Below are 24,761 nucleotides of genomic sequence, written 5' to 3'. Positions count from 1 at the left end.
TGCAGTGCATAAAAAGTTATGAACTTCGCATCGGATTTGAGAAGTTCAAAATGATTTGACTCGATGTATATCCAAACAAATTGCAACTTGGAATTAGATGTTATTTAGTACGACTTCTATCGCAAATTAGATATACTCAGAAAATTAATTCCAACTATTCTCGCATTAGCACGCAACTTGAAATGCCGGTTTAATTTAGATTTAATCTACGGACGTGATTCTTCAAAAGATATTTAATAACGGTTTTATACACGACTAAATTAATGTAGTTGCATACTATAGTGACGTAAGTAATGTTCGACGCCAATTTATTTCCCCGAAATTCTTGCGTGCCGTTATGATATAAAGACCAGCGTTTGCGTGTGTGTTACTTCAAAAATATTAGATCTCCCATAATTCCTCTAAATAATAGCTCTCGCTCTCAAGTTTCTTTTCATATTAACAATCATATAAAGAAAATTTAATAATTTTTATGTATTTTTGAATGTATTAAATTACGTCTACATTTTTTGAATGTATTGAATTTACTTTATTTATTTCATTATTAAAATATTCTATTTGCTTCTCTCTCTCTCTCTCTCTCTCTCTCTCTCTCTCTCTCTCTCTCTCTCTCTCTCTCTAAATATTTTTCAATTCTGAAAATTAATAAAGGACGTAATACCATGAAATTGCCATTGTATACTGACAACATAATGTAATATAATCAATATAAATTTTTAGATTTTTTAACACATAAAATATGCAAGTAGAAATATATATTTCGAGTATTATCTTCAATCAAGCGCGACAGGGAGAAATGAAAATAACTACATTTGGAATTGAATGCATGCTGAAAATTCGAGCTTTTAAGCCGTGAGCAGTATTCATTCGATATTAGAATTGCACGAAGACGTCGACCAAGGAAACCTTGATTAATCGGAAAGTCGGAGCGAACGGATTTCTACTGGTTAGACCGTACGACGCGTTTTATCGCGTCGCGTTTATTCCGGCTCCATTAGACGGCGCGACAGAATTAAATCGCTGATGTAATTAAGCCAATTGAAATAGAGCACAATATAAATATACTTAGCAAATACATAAAATATATAAAACTAAATGTATAATAGACGTAAATAATAAAATATTGAAAATATATATTTCTATTCAGCATTCGCAGGAGAGGAAGAGAAGCAAGAGAGTAGATTATTTCTGTAAAATAATATTAACATTTAGAAATATAAGCCATAACATTATTATATTTTTTCCATATATTTGATCATATATATATATATATAAGGGGAAGAAAAGAAATCAGAAAGATTTATACTAAGCTTTTTCTGATATAAATGACAATCTCGTATTCGACATCAGACCTTGAATTGACAGCGGGACACAGTATGGGTGCTTTATTTTGTACAGTTTGACATAGTATTGTAGAATCTGACATACCCTCCGCTGAGATCGACCTTCGCGAGCCGATCCAAAGGTCGAGCGGTTGATCCTCGGCCGGATCGTGATCCCTCCAGTCTCTAGCATAGTCTCGTCGAATCCCAGCGTGTCGGCGCGGAGGCGCGGGGGAGTATTGATCGTGAGAGAGGCGGAGGGTGACTGCTCCTCCTATCAGAACCGCCACCGTCAGCCAGACCGTGGCCAGAGCCACTGTCACCCGTGGTTGCATCCTCCTGCAATCACAAACGGGTGCTCCCTCGTTATTCTATCTTAGGTGAGCTCTCTCTTTACTGCGTTCTGACTTCACTTAAACGTTACGGTAGAATCCCTAATCTCTTAATCTTTTAATACGTCTGAGTTCCTCACGTTTTTTTATTCCAATTCTTAAGGTTCTTTGATGTAAAATTTATAATGGTCAGAGAAGAACCAATGAGCGTCAAAGCACGGTTTTATATTACTATTTACAGTAGTTATAATATATTAGCTATACAATAAAAGCACAAGTAGATACTGATATTTTAATAAAAATAAATAGTTTTTTTTTTATGTGCATTATATGAATTACCTTTTGGAAAACCGATTTCCTTTGTAAAACAAGTTGTAATTTAAAATGAATTCCAAAAACTTACCTATATGTCTATCATTTAAACGCAAACATGCAAACCAACACGCTCCAAGCAGTACCACTCTCAGAATATACCGCGAAGAATAACGTATTCACTGTAACAACCATCTAACACGCGAATCTTATTTCCAAAAGGGAAAGCAAGCTTGGCTCTTTCTGACTTTGAATCTCAGAAAACCCTCTCCTCTCGTCACCTTGTCCGCTGAGTTACTCCGGCATCCTTCAAAGGACAGATCCGTCGCTTTGCCGAGAAAGATGAAAGCAGGCACGAGACAGCCTGTCTGTCTACCGCTCTCGAACTACACTCGAACTATAGCCCTCTCTTCTCTTTGATTTCTCGATCTAGCTCTTCCTACACACGAATCTGCCGCTACTTTGCGAGCGACACTTGGAGCACGCCTCTCTCAGCGAAGCGAGAAAACGAACGAGAGAGATGGGGAGATAGAGAAAGGTCGATATCAACGGCGAATCGAGTGATCTTGACACACTGCCCGCGTCAGGCCAAAGTGGCTAAACTTAATACCGTGGCGAAGGAGAAGGCGAGGAAGGCCGTTTGTAGAATCAACTCTTGTGTGTGCATGACGCGCCAATTGACTTCCGCCAACTGACGTCACGTTTCTCTCTCTATTTCTCTCTTCCTCTCTCTTTCCTTTCGTAGACCCGTCAACCGAGTTGACCGAAGGACCACGGGTAATTTCGACTAAACGTCATTAGGGCGATTTTCTTCGTTTCTCGACACGCGAGATGTCACGCGAGGAGCAATCGCGAGATTTTAAGGTGTTCAGAGTAGAAGACACGTATTAATCATCGTTTATGATTTTGATGTTTTGAATGATGTGCAGAAGGTATACGAGCGTAAAGTAAATTGTGATTAGAATAAGGATTTATTCAAACTTTCGATATTCTACTGATAATTACGTGATATACTGAGAGTGATCTAGCTTTCATATCTATAACGAAACTTAAAAAGAAGAGTCATAGATAACTAAATTAATTATATTATTAATTATTTTTTGATTTATAGAAAACTATTGGAGAAAATTAAAAAGAAATTCTATTCTTACTTTAGTGGTATTAATTTTTCTAAAAAGTTTTTTATAGCCACAAATGTAATGAGAGATTATAATGAGCGGTTTAGATTTTGTCATTGCAGTCAGTAGATCAGCGCGAGTTATTCTTAGCCACTTATTTAGCGTCCAAAGGAAGCGCGGTTGATCGGACGCTCTAGCATCAGACTCGATATATTCATATCATTATGAAGTCAATTAGAGCAATCACTTTTCTTTTCTTCTATTTGACGGATCTTACTCCACGATTTACTACTAAAATAACGTATATTTTTTTCAATTATGCGTTCTAAATCGCGATGCCGTTACATTGATCCATAAAAGAAATGCAGCAATGCTTTTTTTGTGGATATATCGTATCTTCGCGATGTAGCGATTAAGTCAACTTGAGTGAGAGGAATGCGATTTCAAGCAAGAATGCGTGATACATTCTCGAGCACGTAAACGAGAAAATATCTCGGTGAATGAGGATTTATTAGTCGCCGCAAGCGAATACATGCGATTTAACGACGGAACGCATTATTTGCGGCGATATGCAGCGAAATATAATCGTAATATATTACACAGTACGATGATACATCATAGTTTTTCTCGATAACGGCGTAACAAGAATAATAATCCGTTGACAATCGGCAAATGTATAATTACGGGGGAATACATATTGGAAGACATTATTGCAAGCTATAATAATAGAGCCGAGAATCATGTCCATATCGCAAGTATCTCTAATTACTGGTCATTACAATATAATGCTCGATTGTGCAAGTAGAAGAGTGATTAATTAGTAATGGACCGCGCTTGTAATTAAATAGTCGCAAACTCATGTTCCGGGCGAAACTCTACCTTGTAAACTACAATTACGTTTAGCACGAAACGAGATACATGTTGCAGTTCTGCCAAAGTACTTCATTCGCTTGCATACATATTCATGCCTACCGATACCGATTTATCTCTGCCTTACTGCCGAATCCAAACAAATATCTTTATAACATTGCAAGACAAGTATTGCATTCAAAAGTATTGGTAATACATTTTTACCCAATGTTTTATTTGATGTGATATTATTAAATAAGGGAACGACACGAGGACATTATATATTTCACGGATTGTTAGTGGATATTCTACGAATTATTTCGTTATGTTTTACTAAGGCCAAATAATTAATACCTTGATATGAAGATAGAGCATTTGAAATTATTATAAAAATCTGTGTGTCACAGAGGGTTACGTTTAGCGCTAAATTAGGACATAAATATAGATTGAAGCAGTAATTTATTCCTCCGAGAAAATAGGCTTGCCATGTTCTTACGCGGATCTTCAATTATGAGGATGCTCGCGGCGTCGCGCGAACTTAATTGCACTAATTTTCCTAGACAAGGCAGATTAAAGTTCTGCCAATAGTCCGCGCAGTTTCATTTCTCTTTTCCCTTATCTAATTCTGTATCTATCTCACTCTGTATCTTTTCAATTCATCTTGCATACCTGGGGCAATAGCGACGACTGGAGTAAACTTTCCTTTCACATCTTACTCTTAGCGTAGAAAATCGCTATATTATCTCTCTTATTGTAAATGTGGTCATGATAAGTCGGGATACGATCCTGAAAATGGACACGTGCGAAAAATATTTTCAACGAATGTCGCGTTAATCTTCTACGGATATATTCGTAATTAACTTAATGAGATGTTAAAATGCAAAATGATTGCAAATATCTAGGATATTTTTTGTGCTCTTACGAATCGTCTTTTGCTGCCTTATGCCTTCTTGTTTGTATACTATCTTGTAATATGGAAATGAACTGCATTGTGTACCTCCTTTCAGCATTATTATCTACGTCAATTTTATTTCATTATATTAATAATTGTACATAAAGTGTACAATTATTAATATAACTCGGAAACTACTTTTTTTCTCAATTTTTTTAAATAAAAATTGAAAGATCAATAAATTCAGCGATTGATATTTAAATAATTATCCATTTTTTATTGCTCATAACTTAAAAATTTCCCTTTCAACACTTTTATTAATAAAAAATTAACTTTATATTGATATATATAGAAAAGCTTATAGAAATATCTATATAATATACCTATAAATAGTTACTGCTAAATTTCTATTGAAGACTCTATACCGAAGAATGAAATTCTTAATGGATTTTGAATATTCTACAATCCATGATGAATGAAATTATTCATTATACACTTAGATATTCTGCATTCTTGTCGAAATAACACTTGTTGTATCGAAAACCTCAGAACTCCTATCGAATTGTCGATTTTTAATGCTGATTTCGCCGAATCTTGAGCAGTTTGTACGAAGCACGAAGCACGGTCCAGAAACCGTCGGAAAAACGGTCGTCCGGGGATTTGAGCGAGTTCTCGCAAACGAGACAAGTGCGGCACGGTTTATTATGCGGCACGCGAAATCGGATTAGGATCGCGGATCGCGTTCGACGCGAGCGCATGTGTATCGCGATCGCCGATTATAACGCGGCGCAGCATAGCAGGTAGAGCACTAAAACAGCCGCTAAAAACGACTTGCTCGCTGTATAGTATATATGCGTACACGCTCTCGTCTGCGCTATCGATCGCGCCGCTTTCGGCCTGATTTTTTGCAGATAACGTATTGAAATATTGAAGCTTTACGCGGGTCTTTTATATACGCACGTTGTGCGAATGCGTTATACATTCAAATGCAATTTTTTCATTTATTAAATTCGACTCACGTGTACCTTTATCACGCACGATGATAAATTTTCTCGCCGCGAACGATTGAGCGTCGAAACTTTAATGGCGGTCGTTATGTTTCCCGCTACGAGAAAGATGCATAATGTATCGAAAGCCAGCATTAACGTCACATTATATTGCATATAGAATGACTCGGTATCGCGGAATATTTTAAGGACTGGATACATGAAGCTGGAGTGCATCTTTCCGGAGTAGAATTTTTGTGAAAAGCAGAATTATGGAAATATTTGGCTCTATTACTTGTACAATTCTTCATCTAGAAAAATTTTTAGCTACTAAAATTTAATATTTATTACCATTGTTATATTAAGATTTCTATGGTAGCAGCGCGACAACCAGATGTCTTCGACACTCTCTTAATCGGGGGGACTTTTTCTCGGCGGAATCAAGAAAAGTGCGGTATTAGCATATTAAAGTGTGCCGCGCTGTATCGGAGCGTTGCTGGTCAGAAAGTTAATTGCGGCTTAATAGGCGGCTCGCTTTTCTGCCATTACCACCGTTATTCAACGTTACAACGCGCGAATTCCTTAATGCAGAACGCGAGATGTTGCGCGAAGATTTATTTCCGTAAGCGGCTCACGTATACAAATGCATAAATAACATCGATGCGCGCGTTGTAAAACGGGGCACGGAATGTCTTTTTCTCTTTCATCGTTTCGCGTCGGGCAACACGTTGATATCTCCGCTGTGAACTTGTGCTGTCCTTGCAATTGAAATATACAATTGACGATGCTATATACATGAAAATAAAAAAGAAAGAAGATAAAAATCTTGGGAGAGCGTGATACTCTAGAGTCTATAGAGAACAGCGTTGTTAAAATTACAAAATTTGTGATGGAGTTTTGATCTGTACGTGTAGCGCGTATATAAAAATGCACAAATAGCACGGGTTGTTCCGAAATATGTATACCGATGGTGTAGCAAATATTCCGAAAGAAATTTGGATTTTTCCTTCCCTGGAGAAAATTTAATCCGCGCGGTTTATTGTATATATATAGATCGCTGTGAAAGCTCCTTCTCTTTTTCTTTCGTTTTCTTGCATTCTTGAGCGTTTAAATACTCCGGCAGTACTCTCTTAGGGACGAATATTTTTTAAATACGTAACATCGTAGATTTTTAGATCTTTACTACAGCTTTCTTCCTGGCAAGAACTTCTTTTACGGTAACTCTGATAATTTCTTGTTATAGTTATATTGGAGTCAGGAGACCGTTTTACCATGTAAACTTCTATCGCCATGTAACGAGGCGATTATCCACAAAGCAATAACCGTTAGCGACTTTAGTTTGTTATTACATCGCATAACGCCATAATTGAACGACGTTGGCAACTTATACGAATAACTCGATTGAAATAACGGATATACTTTCGTAATTACTAGGCACCCTCATTCCAACGCTAATCCATTTCCTCTGCATCTAGCAGTCCGGAAATGCCAATTGCAAATTATTTCCTGACCTAAGCGCCTCCTCCGTCGTGTTCTGATTTACGGATGCAAGTCACGTTAATCTTTTTCATATACTAAAAATTTATATGAAGTATTTTTTTAAAGAAGAGAGAAAAAATATATAATAATTTCGTGATAATATTTTTTATGTTTAACTAGAGAACAACATCTATTTGGATTTTTTCTGTTGAAAAAAAAACTACGATAATATTTTCAGTGATTTATCGAACCATTGGACTCATACAGACTACATTGCGTATCGCTACCGATCGACTAGCGTTTGCGTCAATTAAAGGCGAACGATAATCAAGCAAAAAGTGTCGCCTAATTAACGTGAGCGCCCGCATTGCTGCTGATCAGCGGGCTCACCACTGAATACTTATTAATGTCGGGTGATTTGTATCGGATGTGCTAACGAGAGCACTAAAAAGAATAATGATCTCATTTGTCTAATAATGTAATTGTAAAAGTCGCTAGGCAAATAAAGAGTCGCGTTCCATCGTCAATTACATTCCCTTTACGTTCCGAGATGTTATCCAGTCCGCCACTTTGTCAAATTAACCTTAATTCGAATCTCTTCTTTCATCATCAAAAGGAAAGATCAAGAGGGGATATGAAAAGATGTGAGTTTCTTAAATTATTAATAATAGTGACGTCTCAGATATTAAAATAAGACTATATATATTGTAGAATATTGGAATTTTTTACAAGCAATAGTTATTGAAATATATCAAAATTGCAAATATATATATAGAAATCATTTAATTCGCAAAAAATGAAGCAAGAAGCATAGGTGGTAGATTCTTTTAGTTTACGTTAGTGTCTACAAAATATGACTTTATTTCGCTGAAAAGTCGATAATTGGGGAAAACGAATTATATATAAGTGCCGAGAAAGTGTTTTGTTGCTTCTTTTCATTTTCGTCGAAAATTTTATTATTCATTATTGCTTTTTCCACACCTCTTGTGGGAAAAGAAGAGAAAACAATTTCGAAGATTGTCCTTACAACACGTGATAACGCGACCATCTAAAATCACAATGACTTGTATTAGCTTGAACATTGATGATAAACCGATGCAACTGACTCTCTGTTGGAGAATCTTCATTACTCTTGCTCTCAAACGGCCACTCCGCTTTGCGGACTACGCCTTAATTCTAGATAAACTATCAGCAAATTGCACGGAAAATAGAAGAGATGCATCGAGAGAGAAAGAGAGAGGGAAAGATTGGGAAAGAGATAGTTTTATTGTATCCCGGGGTATGAGGGTAAGATGGGGGATGGGGGGCAATCTGGATATACGCTTGATGAGATTCTATTCTTATCCCGCAGGAAGTTATATTAAACGTCAATAGTGCTTCTATATCGTTAGGGCTATTATTCTCTTAAGCATTATATATTACGACAGATTTGCACATTATAATCTTCTCGGGCAGGTCGGTTTATGACACCACTCATTAAAATTTCTCGTATTCTTTCCAAGTAATAATTACTTTTCTTTTATACAATAATTACTTATTTATATTACTCTCGTTATCTTTCAGTCTTTTTGTCTTCTTTGAGTATTAATTAAAATATTCTCTCTTTCTCTCTCTCACTTTCGTTCAGTCACATCTAACCACAGTTAGATGAAATTGTATTTGTATGCAACTTACAATTATAATTAAGCAACATGAACGAGTTTTTTAATAGTTGAATAATTAAGAACTCGGCATACTTTTTCAATAAGTATTATAACGAGATTAACCGCGCGTACGAAGTTCGAATTCGATTTAAAAACATATCGGAAAATCGTATATAAGAATAGACGGGCTCAGATTAACAGATTCCATTGATGCCATTCTCTGAAAGGCAATTCTGGAGTTAAATCGTATTTTACGATACGATTCAAAAGGTACGATGAAATATAGAGCAAAGGTCACGCGTGGCTGATGCGAGCCTTGCAGCCGCAGCCACGGGCAGAAATTTACAGCGCGATTATAAATTAACAGAACATTAGTATCGGGAGCTGGCAGGCAGACGCGTTACCTCCCCGAGTCGAGTGTCGGGCAGCGTTATCACGTTAGTTGCGAGCGAGCGAGCAAAATAATTAGAGCGGCCCGGTATATAAGCGGTACGTAGAGCCTATTTCGAAGTAACCGGATAACCCTCGCGGGCATTAATCGCCGTCGTCGCTGACGTCGCCGGTGGATATGTCGGCCCTTGAAATTCGACGTGTTACGACGAAATCAGCAGTGACTTGCGACTTCTTCGACGTGGCGCCTCGGCCTTAATCTTTTTTCTTGTCTCTGCCCGACTCGAGAGATAGAATCGTCAATAAATGTTAGGCTTGTGTTGCAATATTCACGTTCAACCTTAAACTTGACCACTATAACACGTGTGTGTGTGTATGTGTGTACTTTCCTTCTTTACTCTGAAGAATTTTATTTCGATGCGTTCACATTATACTGCTTTAATGAGTAGCAGACTTTCAAAAGTATAAAATATAGAGATGTGTAAATATTCATTTTATATTTATATATTTCTATTTACTTCATTATTCATCTTTTTATAAGCTGATTTACGTACTTAAAAACGCAGAATATATTACGAAACAAAAAAGTATTTTGACGTATACGTCAAAATCTCAGATTTGATCAATAAGAGAAAAATGACGTTTCTAGCTTTAGTCTGATAATTTTTATTTCTTTTTTAAATGCAGATTCTAATTTACAAATTCTTAAGTATAATTTTACATGAGATTATATTATTTTTATTTATCTGCATTGATCTTCTGTAAGTTGCATAAAAGTGATTTCTACAAATCACATATCTATATGCGAAGCGTGACTAATCATGTAAGGATGATAAAGACAATTACGCACAGTGCACGGCAATTACATTTTTACCACATAATTTTTATCATGCTTTTAAAAACTCTCCATTAGGTAGAAAGTATTGTTTGTTTTCCAAGCACTGTTATGTTTCTCGTGACTAAGCAAGGTGCGCCGCTCTATGTTCGCTATCAATGGCTAATTGCTTTAATCACTAATTACTTCAATGCGCGATAAGGTTGGATACTCTTCGTCGTCGCAGACCGGTGCATCGAATTAGAACGCGCAGTTAAGTGCCTCGATCAATTGTGTATATATATATATATATATATATATATATATATATATATACATATATGTATATGTGTCTATATATATATTGTTGCTTAAAATAAAATACACGAGTTATTAACGCCAAGGTGAAATATTAAAAAACATCACTGATATACATTGTTAAATGAGTAGCAAAATAAATATTTACCGCTGGCATTTGCTTATAGATATAATTAGAATTATTGTGGACAATAAATAAATTTAATTGTTAAACATAAATAAATTATATTATTGAACTTTTTGATGCAATAATAAACCCAATCAAATGTAAAATTAATAATTGAAATATGGGGAATTAATGGAGAAAAATAAAATATATTGAAAATAAAATTTACCTTTTTGCTTATTGGTAACTTTTCGCATTCGAATGAATTTTATTTATCAATTAGTAAATCAACGAATAATAGTGCTCTAGCTGTAAATATATTGATTTAGATCAGTCAGAAATGCAAGTTTACGCACATACGCACTCACGTTTTGATGTAACACGAACGGGGCGATAAGTTGTTCATATGCATTGCGCACACAGCTCATCCAGCCTCGATAATTAATTTTGTTACGTAAGATTCGCGAGACTTGGCTTTTGTTACGATTCTTTGCCGCGAGTTAAAAAGATATTACAATCCCATTAATTACTACCTTTTTTCGACTTTACTAATATTCTGAAAAGTTGTATTAGTAATTATTCCTCTCTCTTTCTGAGAAAAAAAGAAAATACTTGTAAGAATTATTATATTTAATGCTTTAACGTCAAACATTCCATCCACACTAAATAATTTCTTATAATATATGAATTAATATATATATTTTTTATTTTATTTATTTTTTGATCAAAATTTGATTAATTAGCATTTGCAATGTTCGTACAATTAAGATGCGTCTTCCTATCAATAATCGATTTCCTACAAGTCTGCATGAATTAATATACAATATAGTGAATATAGAATCATAAATTGCGCGAAAATGTTTTGAAATGCCAATACATTCATAAAGCATGCTTCGCGACATTAAGGCTTTTGTCGACATTTTACTTGATCCGAATTTGCAAAACTTTCTATCTCCCCCGAGGTACGCCACTATTTCGCGAAAAGCTCGGGGAGCTTTTGCGAAGCGATGTAAGACAGCATTGAAATCGGATTCGCGAATCACCTTGCTGGCTCGCCAGAAGAGTTCATTCGTTCGCATAACGTACATACAATGCGGCTATATTCCCATCGGATTACACGGATTCCGCCGTTTCAGAACGCACGAGTTACCGCAACACGTCACGATCCTTCCGATGATTTTGCATTCTGCTAGAAAAGGGTATAAAGAACTTAAGAGTCACAATGGAGATATACGCGCGATAAAATCTGCCGTACGAATATAGCTGCAATCATTCCCGTTCCTGAATCTTCTCGATTTAAAAATCTTTATCTTCGCAATGCAATAAACAGAGCAGATCAGATAAATCTTTAATATACTAAATTATTATATGAAATTAGAAAAGATTGAGTATATATCTCCTACCTGAAAAATATTAATATATTTAAATTCACATTACATTATATATATATATATATATATGTAGGTCCAGAGGTATGTTCCGGGACTGTTTACGTTTTTTGAAATGTACAGTCCTGGAATATAACGCATATATATGTAATCAGATTCAAAAAACTGTCCCGAAAATTGCCGTAGGACATCAATTTTTTCCAGGACAGTCCTGGAAACTGCCAAATGTCCCGGAATATACCGATATCAAAAATAAAAGTCCCGGAACATACTTCCGGACCTACATATATATATATATATATATATATATAATTTAAAATTTGAGTTCATAATTTGTGTTAAGAGTTATCTGTTCGATAATTAAATTTTAAAAAGCATAAATTTTTACATCTATTTATCAGGAAAATATTAACATAATTACATATGTTATAAAAATTATTTAATAATTCTAAAAATGTGAACCTTATACTTTTCTTAATATCTCAAATTAGAAATCTCCTGATTAAGTCATCGATTTATTTTGCTCTGTCGAGGGGATTTGCTGAACCATATAATGCATAGGCTAATCGTTCGTGAGCAATTAGAGGGAATTGCACGACCAACATGATGATGTTCGAGGAAGTTCATGGTCGAGTCGAATGTTAATATTAGTGTAATTAAGATCGTTTAAATGTTTATCATCACGCGCGCGTTCGTCGTATTATACCGTCAATAATTGTGATATATGTACATTAGCTTGTTAAAGATTCGTGTTTTAAATCACAGGCATGTACTGTCGCAGCTAAATTATCTTTAATTCGTCGGAATTAATGACCACACATCATTTTCTGTGTTTCAACGCGACGTGCGGACTGCTTGGAAATGTCAAGAGTTTGAATCTCGGTTTGAATTTTATTATAGACTGGGAACTGGGAAGAATTAGGAGAACATTGCGTCAGACCGTCATGAATATCATATATTCAATTCATATTCAGAAAGAGAATATAATTTTTACATTTAAAAAGTATTAAGGATCGAAGAAAGCAAAGTGCTTACATTTTTTATGATGCTAAATAGTTTTTATAGTCAATAAATTGCTATTTTCCTGCAACTAAATATATGTAAATATCTTTGTAAATATTATATTTTTATGATATATATTTAATCGCTTCGAATGAATTGCTCTTAACAAGTTACAAACATATTTGTTTAATTGTAAAAAACATTTTAGTACATTAAATATTCCTCTGGTAACTTTTTTCAATCATCTCTTGCTGAATACGATAACTTGGCATTCTGGACTGCAATGCTTCTACAAGTCTATAAGTCGCGATAATTTTTCAAGTATATATAATCTCAAGGAATACTTGTTTTCTCTCTATACTTCGGCAACGCGCATTAATAACAGAGTTACAATCCGGTTAAATGTGTTAATTAAGAGCGCGGAAAACTTAGATAAGTCTGTGAGGGGTGCCGCGCGGAACTTCAAATTAGCTCGTTATCCGTGTAGCAAGTTCTAAACGAAAAACATCTTAATCCGCGATCACACAAATAAAACAAACTTCCGCGAGAAAATAACATTTTGGTAACGTCTTCTTTTAGTGCCTATTATTTTAGTTTAGCTGGTTTAGCATAAAGCGAATAAATATATGTATATAACACTCATTAAAACAAATATCTAAATTATGTATCGCATACGCATATACATCGACACTATAATTATTTCGATTGAACTGTCCCTTCGTTTAACTTAATAAAGGAACTTGGCCGTTGGGCACAAGATCATTTTGATTCCTGAAATGCATTACTGGGAATTGCATTGAGACAAGGTAGTAAAACTTGATGCAATAAAACTTGATGCAACAGGATTCTCATGGGAAATTGTCGAAATTGTATATCGAGTGACGTCGCCTAAAACATGAATCGTTTCTGTTATTTGGCTTCGCGACAGCAGAAATGGAATAGCATTAGAATAACGGGTTACCAAAATATACGCGAATCGTGCTAACAATGTCGCGAGCGATTCGCGACGTTATCGTTATCGCGTGTCATTTTGCCAGGTCACGCGCGTTTAGCGCCGCTTTGCACGCGAATCGCGCGTTTTTACGGTAACGAGACTTTCCTTAATAGCGTTTAAGGAGGAAAACCCCATCTACGAAAATCGCTTAGTCGCTCTGACTTTGTAATTACATTTAACGGCGCGCGTTCATGCAACGTCAACATTCACTTTATATGAGTATTAATAGCTAAGACACACGGGTGCTTCAGGAGTTCCTTCGGTAATAAATTCTCTTGCGAAATTAGAATCGATTTTTTTGTAATGAGAATTTCATTCACAATACATATAACCTTTTTTTTTTAATTTTATCATTAATTTTACTTTTTTGTTACTTGAGGAAGTTGTCATTTTTGTCTGAGTAACGAGATAAATCCAAAAAAGACTATCTTTTCTTCGGATAAGATTGCACAGACGAACAAAACATGATAATGATCTGGAATTTCCGTCGATTCTTGGATATTTCTAGACAATCAGGCTAGAGTTTCAGTAAATTATGCAAATTTTTCATTAAGCCGTGCGCAACAATAGATTGTTTAGAGAAATTGAGAAATATGTGTGTGTGTGTGTGTGTGTGTATATATATATATATATATATATATATATATATATATATCTGTGTTCAACTATATAGCTTAATTCTTACAATCACATTGCAGTTTTACATTTATTACGATGTTGTCAGCATGCTATGTTTTGCAGCTGCTATGAAAAATGCAACAACACATGTTGTATATTTTTTTTGAGAAAGAAAAAGAGCGGAAGAGAGAAAAAAAAAATAATTGTCATCAGTATGCACAAATTTATAATACAAGCAAGCGACGTGATGTTTCCTTTTGTATATTTTCCTTTCCTTCGTATTTTCCTTTTGAATTTTTAATCTATATAGAGAAAATAAAGGATAACGTTGCCAACTAACGAGCACTGTAGCTAAATTTAAAAAAGAACAAAAGATAAGAGACAAAAATAAGGAATCGGTGCGGTAAAATCTAATATATATTTAAGAATTACCTGGATAAGATTTCTCGTAAATTTCGATGAACAATGTAATTAATCACGTTTTCATTGTAATTAGTATTATCAGTGAAATGTAACGCAAATTGTTAATTTTGCGTAGTCTTGCGTTTCTGTTAATTTTACAATGTGACACAATTGCGCGATGGATGAGGATTGCACAAAAGGAAGTTTGATAAAGCAGGATACTATACAAGCGACACGTTACACCGCGAACGCTGAAGTTGTAACTAAACTTCCTTCCGCATATAATCAGCAATGCTATATACTACGAGACACGGATCATCTGCATGGAATTCCCGTTGAGGATATGCGGCGAGTATCTCAAGCGAGCTCTTGAGAGCGCCTGTTTATTCATTTGAAAGTGATACATGCTCATTTTTTTATCATTAATATTAATTAAGGAAAGTTTCGAGAAGCAGTCGAGAATCTGCAATGAGGTACATCGAGTTGCGGAACTACGATTTAACACAAAAATATTAACTCCTTTATTTAAAATACTTTTAAATACCTGTTTATATATATGAGAGAAAACTAGTTTTCTTAGTTCGTCAATAAACAGTAGTTTGTCAAAGCTAATGTTGGGTTTTCTCAAATACAAGCCTATAAATATGCAAAAAACATTAACGATCGATCTCAAGTCTCGAGACGATCTAATAAGAAAAGGAACTTTTTTTAAATGTTATAACATTCTTATTATTTATCTATTTAAATTTTAAAATTAAATATCTAATATCTTGATCTTAAATTTTAATAATCGGATGACATTTAAAATTAAAAAGATAACTCATCTGCATATTCTGCATAAATGGGTTAAATTCTGGCTTATTGGATTTGCAATATAAACTTTTGTGTGGGTAAACTATGATCCGTATTTCTTAGCTAAGATTTATACAGTGTTCTTTGCTCATGGTAAATTTTTAATTTGCAACTGTGAATACTTCATTAATGAAATCTCCTGTTTGAATAACGTCTGTAATACTTCAAACTACTCAAAAGCAAAGTTTACGCTTTCAAAACGCCGTGCGCCCAAACTCTGTAATCTTCAATATCAAATAACTTTCTAATGAATCTGCCAATGAAATTTTCGCTAAAGAAAGATTTTTCATGAGCGAAAATTTCGAGGAAGATTTGCTTCCAGTTGCTTTTTGAATATTTCGTCTTAATTACATTTCAAAAATTAAAATTTTTAATTAGAGAATAATTTTATTATATCGCCCAAACTACTGTTTACGACGTAGCAAATATTTAAAGAAGTAGGTGATACATTTTTAATAAAAATGAAGAAAGTGATAAATTCTTCACTACCGAGTAAAGAATTATTTGAATGATAAGAAATCATTGTTTTGGATTTGCTTCCAATTAGCAAACGTTCTGTAATTATCGGATATCTCAGTCATATAATATGTCATATAAGGTATGCATGTAGGTGTAGGGTCACCAGGTATATTGTCCTCGAAATAGATCGGCTTTGTTGTCCTTCCTGTGTCAGGTGGATTGATTTATGGCGCCTACGGGGTATCGAACGGCTCACCGCACGCGCTGCAATGTGCAATTTGTAGTCACGCTGGGACAATTTTGGGCATACGTCTTTCTCACCGTGAAGCAAACGACGGCGCATAATTGCCAGCATTGACTGCACCGGTAACTCAATTCGTTAATGTAACGCGAGCAATAATTGGCATTGATCCAATGTTTGCTGTAATTTTTTTACGAGTAGATCGATACCTTGATTTAAAAAATGTTAACATTTATCTTTAAAATTGAAACGACAACTGGAAGCGGAATATATACAAAGAAATATTGTTTTAAAAACATAACGTCTAAATACATACATTGAAAAATATATACATATCTAATTCTGTTTCATGAAGCACTTAATTTAAGTTATATTACGTTTACAAAAGTCTTACTGGTTTCTCGTCTTTACAAAGTAGCGTTATACAACCTATATTTTCTTGATGCAAACGTTTATACATGTATTTGCATCATCATTTTACCGTGATCGTCTATCGTAATCGTTTTAAGAGCAGCCAGTCGTTTAGTATAGGCGACGTAATTTCACTTCGTAAGGGAAGCACGAAATTGGGTTCATTACCAGAGCGAATCGCTAATATGAAGTGACGTTCGTATCTTTTCAACAATATACGGCGATTTATGGCACCGACAAATTACACGACGCGTTGCGCCGCGCCGGTATTGTCGATTCGTGAGGCCGATTATCTCCATAATTCAAATGCGACGTATCGACATAATGTCGCACGCATTTGTTGCGTTCTCGCGGACGTGGGAGAAGAAAACGAACAGCGACGAGCGAATCGGCGAATCGCATGAAAGGAACGTGCGTTTTCATTTCCGTCTTGTTTAAATCTCGCGTTTAATGAAAACGATCTGTTAAAAATTCGGAAACGGCTTGGTCAGATATCCGATGCAAAACGAGCAACGTGAAAAGCACGATTACGAAATTGAAAAGAACGTAATAATAAAATAACGTAAAAATTATGAAATAAATATTTTATAGAATTAAATGAAATAATTCGAAAAATATTAAGTTAAAATATTGTAGTGCATGAAACATAACTACACTATATAGGATTCTTTTTCGGAGTTATCATCTCTTGGGTAATTTAATGGCTATTTTTTTAATTTTTCCATTCTACGAAATTTAGAACCTCACATAAACGTATATAAACAATTTTGAAAACAATTTCTGTCAATATGTCGTAGCACACGCGACGCGAAATCGAAAGAAATATCGTTACGTAGCAGGCGAAAGATGAAACGGTTGCTCGGCATTCCATTTATCTGAGAAAAATATTACTCGTGCACACGCGTGCCGTGTTTCTCGTTTACGTATAAAGAAAAGTTACGAGGGGCGATTCTCATTCGGAGTCAGAGTGCCTCCTCGGTATTCGCGTGTTGCGGTTCATTTGTCCATGCCCGGCGAGTACAATTTACTGCGTTGCGCTGCAACACAAACGCGCGCGCGCGCGAAAGTGCAGTTAACCGTTTGGGTAATTGAAAAAGTCGCCAAATTAGCCTCATTAAATAGTGAACTGCCAAAGGATGCATGGATAAACTGTTTGTGTTACGATAAAATCGATGCATGTGCCGTAAACGATGGTAATTGTTGCAAGTTCACGTATCCGAAGATAAATAATTACAAATGCGCGCCATTGTGCCGGCAAGATAAAGTGGTAGGCGGCCAATTTCACGGACGGAAAAATTGTATCATAGCGTGGATCGTCTTTTACGATTACGATTGCGGAACACAACATACATCGAGTTATTGTTAACGCAAAGTAAACGGAATTGTATCGAGCAGAGAAGCCGAGAGGAAGAAATGGAACAGTCCGGTAATTACTTTTCCATCGGAATCGCAAATAAAGCCGGAAAGATCGACAAATTACAATCTCGTTCAAGTATCTCAATGGAAAAGACGGTGGCATTGTGGGCGGCGGCAAAAAGAAAATAATCAGAATCGCAAATTGTGATGAGGGTGACGTCAAAACGGAAACGAAAGAACTAGTGATGAGGTCGAATCCATAGAAAAGTTGAGAAAAAATTATCGTAAGAGAAAAAAACGAAGGGAGTAAAAGACAGCCGCAAGAAAAGAGAAAAGGAAAAGGGAAAAGCGCGGAGGTGAGAAGAATTAATGGAATTCTATTGCAGTAAAAATATGTATGAGAATAAAAGAATAAAAATAAGGTTACGGAGAATGGTTAGGTACAAGATAACTGAATAATGGAAGAGGAAAAGGTGGTTGGAAGAAGGGAAAACAAAAGGGGTGCATTGGATAAGAACTTGAGAAAAATGGTTACTATTAATGCCGAAATATGTATGAGGGGAAATGTATACGGTCACCGCGGTGGGAAAAAACAGAACGATTGAAATCAGAATGTCTAAACACCTATTATGAATCTATTCGAAACGTTTCCGAATAGAATAATTTTATTTTTTGTCAGTGTCCCACTATGGACATTCGAACTGTATCGGAAAATTTTCGACATTTCGCTAACGAGTGGAAAATCGCTTCTGATTGGAATATGTTGACAACCAGAACATAAACGGCGTTGTTTATTGAAATATCTAAGATTGATGCACCGATTATTTATACAGGTATATTAAGCTATCTAAGCCAAATTATCTGAACACAAAAAATTTTATATGGAATTAATTTGCTAATTATTTGCTATTATTTGCTTTTAAAAGTAATTTCTTTGCTCCAGCTATTAAAAAGTTACGAAGGGCTGGATAGGTTAAGATTAAGCAAAAGAATTACTTTTAAAAGCTAAAAATAGCAAATAATTAGCAAATTAATTCCATATAAAATTTTTTTGTGTTCTGATAATTTGGCTTAGATAGTTTAATGTACCTCATTTATACGTATAATCAATCAGATAACCAATTCGTGATTTAGCGATAATAGTGAATGCGATTATTAGTTTAACGCCTTTTTTATATATATAAAAAAAAAAGTTATATTCAATTAATATAACAGCAAGTTTTTAACAGCAAGTAAATTAAAATCTGTTTTTAATTAAATTTAAGTTTTACTCGTTTTATTTATTTTTATTTCACGTTTATCGAAACGAGCAGAAAGCCGATTTTGTTCGCGTTTCAACAAGATGTAATAACCAGAATCGTCTGATTAGACACTCGTGAATTGGAAACTCGCGTTCGATCGGAATCGCAAATAGTCATTTAATAAGTGCATGTCCTGAATAGTGAAAGCAGAGGGCAAGAATATAATTGTAAATGAAGAGAAGAAAGTCCAGCATAATTAAGTTATATCGCTCAATTTTCTACATACACATATATGTATATATATTACATATACACATGTATACAAATTAAGTATTTATAAGTTAAATATTTTACAAATTAAATATTTTATTAATATTTTTAATACACAAGTTAATTATGCAATTAGATAGTTATAGACAACTATATAGACAGTTATTATTAAGTTTAATTATTAAGAAAAACGTTAAGTAAATCAATTAATATGCATGAAGTACGTATACTTACATGTAAAATTGACCTTATATTGAATGGAATTACAAGGTTAAAAATATTAATTTTGAATTAATATTGCATATTAGATAACAACTAAAAATAGCAAAAAAATGGAAAAGTCGCAATGCAAAAGAAAACGTAACGGCAAAAGGGTAGCAGAGAAGTCAAAGTCGGACGAGGGCCACCGTATGCTATGCTTTTAATTTAAAATACCGTGAAGAACGTTCGCCAATTGATTTTATGCAAATACTGCGGTCGGTCGGTCGGCTGGTCGGCTCTACGTGCCCAGCTCAAATAATACTTTCATGGGTAGTCGATCGGAGTCGGCTTCATGAACGTTAGCCACTGAAATAAAAAAAACTAGAAGTGGTGTAATCGTGCACGCGTTATTTACGGAAGATTATGTATCAATTTAGCGTTATTGAATTGGAAATAATGCAAATATATGTCGCGCTAATTGTGAAACCGTTTGTATAGTGGAAAAGAAAACAGTGTATTTAAATATAATTTTTGAATGAGACTATATTTAATGTAAAATACTTGTAGCTAAAAATATTGTAGATAAAAATATTTGTAGCATCTATGAGTTTGCGCTAAGAAGCTTTCTAGAATTAACAAATATCATTTTTATTAAAGTTGCAAGAAATATATTCGAGCTTTTTAAAAAATTATAGTGAATATTGCAAAAATTCTAAAATGGATGAAGAATGAAATAAAGGAATAAGACTTTATCCAATTACGTCGAACATTATTTTGCACAGTTAGATATATCTCTGCGATATTTTCGCTCCGAATTGGACAATCTATAGCGACGTAATATGATTCTACGCTTTCGTCGTTGTTCATATTACGTTAATAATTTCATATGCGACACTGTTGCAGACCGAATGTCCCCGATGAGAGAAAGACAAACGTTTGTCTGTCAGCTAGTATATCGTTACGGACACGTAGACCGAATGACTGAGCGGAATTAGCGAAGAGCGAAGGATACCGTATACGAAATAGTACATTAACGCTGTACAGTGTAATATCAGATATACCTTGCTTGTTCTGTCTCGCTCCTCCCCCTTCTGCCATTTCGCCATTCCTCTTCTCGCTCATTGACAGTACATTTGACTCTCTCCTCGTGTCCTATCCGAATACCACCATGTCTTTCTACTCTCTGCCATTATTAACGATATCATTCTGATGGAGGGCAACCAGCCCCATCCCCCTTAACTCGTGTTACACAGCGAATAGGTACACGCGAACACACGCAATGCATTGCAATGCATTGTTGACCGGTATAATAGAGGGACGTGTATTATAATAGAGAAGTAGCATCAGTATTTTTCATAGCCTAGAAGAGAGGATGTATTTTTATGACTTCGCAATGTACTGGATAACCTTGAATTATAAGCTCTAATTTTCACACTTTTTAACTCGAAAATTTTCACACGATTTTTTTCTCTTTTATTACACTGTGCAATATGGTGTGAATACGGAGTATTATATCATCTGAGAAAAAGCATTTTCGAAAAATAGACACTCAAGGATTGGCTGGGAAAAGGTCATATTTTGCAATTGGAAGTAAAACTTAACAATTTTATATGTTAGAAAAATAAATAATATTTTTATTCCATTTTTCTTAATCACAGAATATGAGGTAAAATAACTTTCAGCGTTTTATTTCACATCGTGAGATTAGATTGCAGTTTATTGGGATTTCTCTTATACCGAGTACGGAAATATATATATATATATATATATATATATATATATATATATATAGGATGCATGTATACTTATTTTCAAACTCAAAACTTGGAACATATTTTGTAGAAATAAACACTTTTTTGTGCATTATGGTCACAACATATACAGATGTAATTAAAACATTTTACTAAAATCCAAACTGCACATCTCTGGCGGCGAGAAACTATTAATATTAACTCCGTGATGTGTAAACCTGGATAGCCGTTGAAACGTTTCATTCATTCGTAATACAAAACTTCGAAACGAGATTTCAACGCGCGATTGCGTTTTACGTTTTCAGTGGGACACGCGGCTAACAAATAACCACGGTGATGCACGTGACACTTGGACACGTTTTGCACATGTTGATTCACACGTAAATACAGCAAAGTTTGACGAAATTACCTCCATTCAAAGGATTTATATCAAATAATGTACAATTAAATTTCCGAACTGCATTTTTTAATTTTTAAATAGATATCACATATGCATTTAATTCTGTATTAAATACCTGTTTGGAAAATAGCGATGTGAAATTAATAATTACGGAATCAATTCCGGATCTGCGGAACGATCTGCGTTAACGCAAGCAAGATAAAAAGGACGGGTGTGAAACAGAATCGAAAAATTTCGTTAATAATGGAGATTTATGTGTTCGATCGGGCACGGGAAAGTTTAATGGGGTTAAATTAATTCGTCGCAGCGACGTATGCCTGTTAAAGGGTTATTAAACTTTTCGGGCTTTTCGACTGTTCGATCACGAGGTAATATACGTGCGATGAATCTCAATCGGGTTTTAACGTGATAAGAATTTTCCAGCGAGGTATCACTTCGAAGCTTTTCAGCTCCATCACCTTCGCCAAAAAATCAATATCTTTAAAGAATACGAGATTTGAGCATGTCACGGATAAAAATCAATTGTTGGTTGATCGTTCAAATGATCATATATGTGATGATGTATTAAAAATTAATTTATTAGAAACGTTTTAGTCTTCTTTATGACTGAAATATTCATTTTGAATTAATATTATATTAATAATATTATTATTTATTAAATACACTAATGTAATAATTTTAATTATTGATAAGAAATAGCAAGAGTTTTGTTTGATTGTAATGAGTTAAACATTCAATTGAAGTGTTTTATTTTTCAACATTCTTGGTAACAACTGCAAATTATTTCAATTCTTCGTAAAAAAACAGTTGCGTGTGCGCCTATTGTTGCACATCCTATACAAAAATTAGCACTGATAACATCGAATACCTTCATAAAACTATGTCACAAGCGTTATTGTCGATCGCATCGCGATCGTTTCACGCATTCTGGCTATTCCGAGAAGCTGTTTAATCCGTTCATATACTATAGATCGCTTGTTTACTGCAGCCATTTGCCACCGTGCTTGCACGGCAACGTGTGAGCATAGTTATTTCTAGTCAATCTTGCTGACTTTTCTCAGAAAAGCTGAACAGGGCTCTCTTGTAATCCGCCGCGTGCATCATTCTGTCATGTGCAAAACAAAATGATTCATATGTGGTTCATGTACGCGCGAATCACGCCCGACTTGTTTCCATCGTGTCGTGTGCTGAAATGGATTGCGTGGATAAAGTTAACATATGACATACGTCAAATGTAATTTTTTCGCATTATACGCTACAAATATTAAAAAGAAAAAGAAGAAGCATAAAAATGTATTTATTTCTTATTAATTAAATAAAATTTGCCACCAAATAATTAAATTATTCTCTAACTTTTTTAAACGCGCATTGTTATTCAGGACATGAGAGAAAAAATTAATCTTTAATTGTATGATATTCAAGCTAATTTAGCTTTGGTTTAAGTTAGCGTTAAATGAGATATTTGCCATAAATTGTAAATGGATATTATAAGTTGCGATTTATATAATTAATTACTTTGTAATATTTGTCGAAAATGCGCGAGTGTCATTTAGAGCTCAAAGGATTAACAACAAAACAATATTAATTATTCAGTTGTAATTATACACAAGCGAAGCTTTGATTTGCTAATCTATGTTCCGAACAGTAGTTGCAGTAGACACGCCGCGCATAGACAGTAGTTGCAACAGTAATACGTAGACAGTAGTTACAGCAGTGATGTACAGACAGTGTAGTTACAGTGGGTAACATTCAGGTAGTAGTTACAAGCGGACGTGGTTGACACAGAACTATAACAATGTCTTTTTTTTAATATCTACAACTTGTCTGATGATACATGGAATTAGTGAATAGTAACCACCACTTGGCTGATTCAGAACTTTGTCGAAACGTTGATATTTCATGAACGCGACTATTTAAATAGGAAATTCCATTTCAGACATAATCAAAATATAATCTCAGTTCTCGCAAACCAAGTTTCAAAGTCATTTGTCCAATCCTTGGCAAGTGTCAGTTCTGTAACACGATCCGATCCAATCTCCATCTAATGTAACTGGTCAAGGTGTTGCAGCAGAAAAGGAGCTGCCTTTCGCGACTAAATTGACCTGAAAGAGAATCTCACCAGGCCTTCTTTACTTAAACAAGACTGCGAAATATTCCACGATTTGTCGTCATCATCTATCGACACGTCTTCGATAAGTGACGAGGCTAATATTATTGAATATCGATTTACGTTGTGCAACGGCAGCGCCTCGTCGTCGTTATCCTATCAGGATTGGCAGTTAGATATCTAAACGGCGATCGATCCGCGCGCGAAAGTGTGTGGGAACCGATATCTCGGCTCGGTTGGCCAGATCGATAACGCGGCGGAAGTGCAATTAGCATACACGTGATTTCTACGATTGTGCAGCGGCACGGCTGCTACTAAAGCTGTCATTTCCTGGGCACGTAATACCAAACAGTGTCTGGCGTTAACGGCCAGACGGCGATATCTTCCCGGAAACAATAGCGCGTCTTATTAAATTTGCCACATTTTGCTCGAACATATAGTAGTGGTCCTGGATTATATTGTAATAATATAGTAATGCACCTAAACGTGCTAAAACGTCTCTTATTG

General features: G+C 34.9%; 2 protein-coding genes across 4 annotated transcripts in view; one reads left to right on the top strand and one right to left on the bottom strand.

Annotated features, from left to right (window-relative positions):
• The window catches only part of LOC143903760 (uncharacterized), a 94,476-nt gene that overhangs the window by 22,054 nt on the left and 47,661 nt on the right, over positions 1-24,761 (top strand). The window lies entirely within an intron of this gene.
• LOC143903768 (uncharacterized) overlaps positions 1-24,761 on the bottom strand; it is a 40,964-nt gene that overhangs the window by 6,586 nt on the left and 9,617 nt on the right. For both annotated transcript variants that reach the window (XM_077417659.1, XM_077417660.1), the window contains exon 3: positions 1,429-1,661. In XM_077417659.1, the coding sequence (XP_077273785.1) occupies positions 1,429-1,657 (229 nt within the window). In that variant the 5' untranslated portion in view covers positions 1,658-1,661. The remainder of the gene's footprint in view (positions 1-1,428; positions 1,662-24,761) is intronic.

Source organism: Temnothorax americanus, unplaced genomic scaffold, assembly GCF_048541705.1.
Source record: "Temnothorax americanus isolate GAGA-0224 unplaced genomic scaffold, ASM4854170v1 Scaffold5, whole genome shotgun sequence".
In the NCBI taxonomy this organism is placed as follows: Eukaryota; Metazoa; Arthropoda; class Insecta; order Hymenoptera; family Formicidae; genus Temnothorax; species Temnothorax americanus.
The sequence above is the reverse complement of the archived record's forward strand: the minus strand, read 5'-3'. Positions and strand labels throughout refer to the sequence as shown.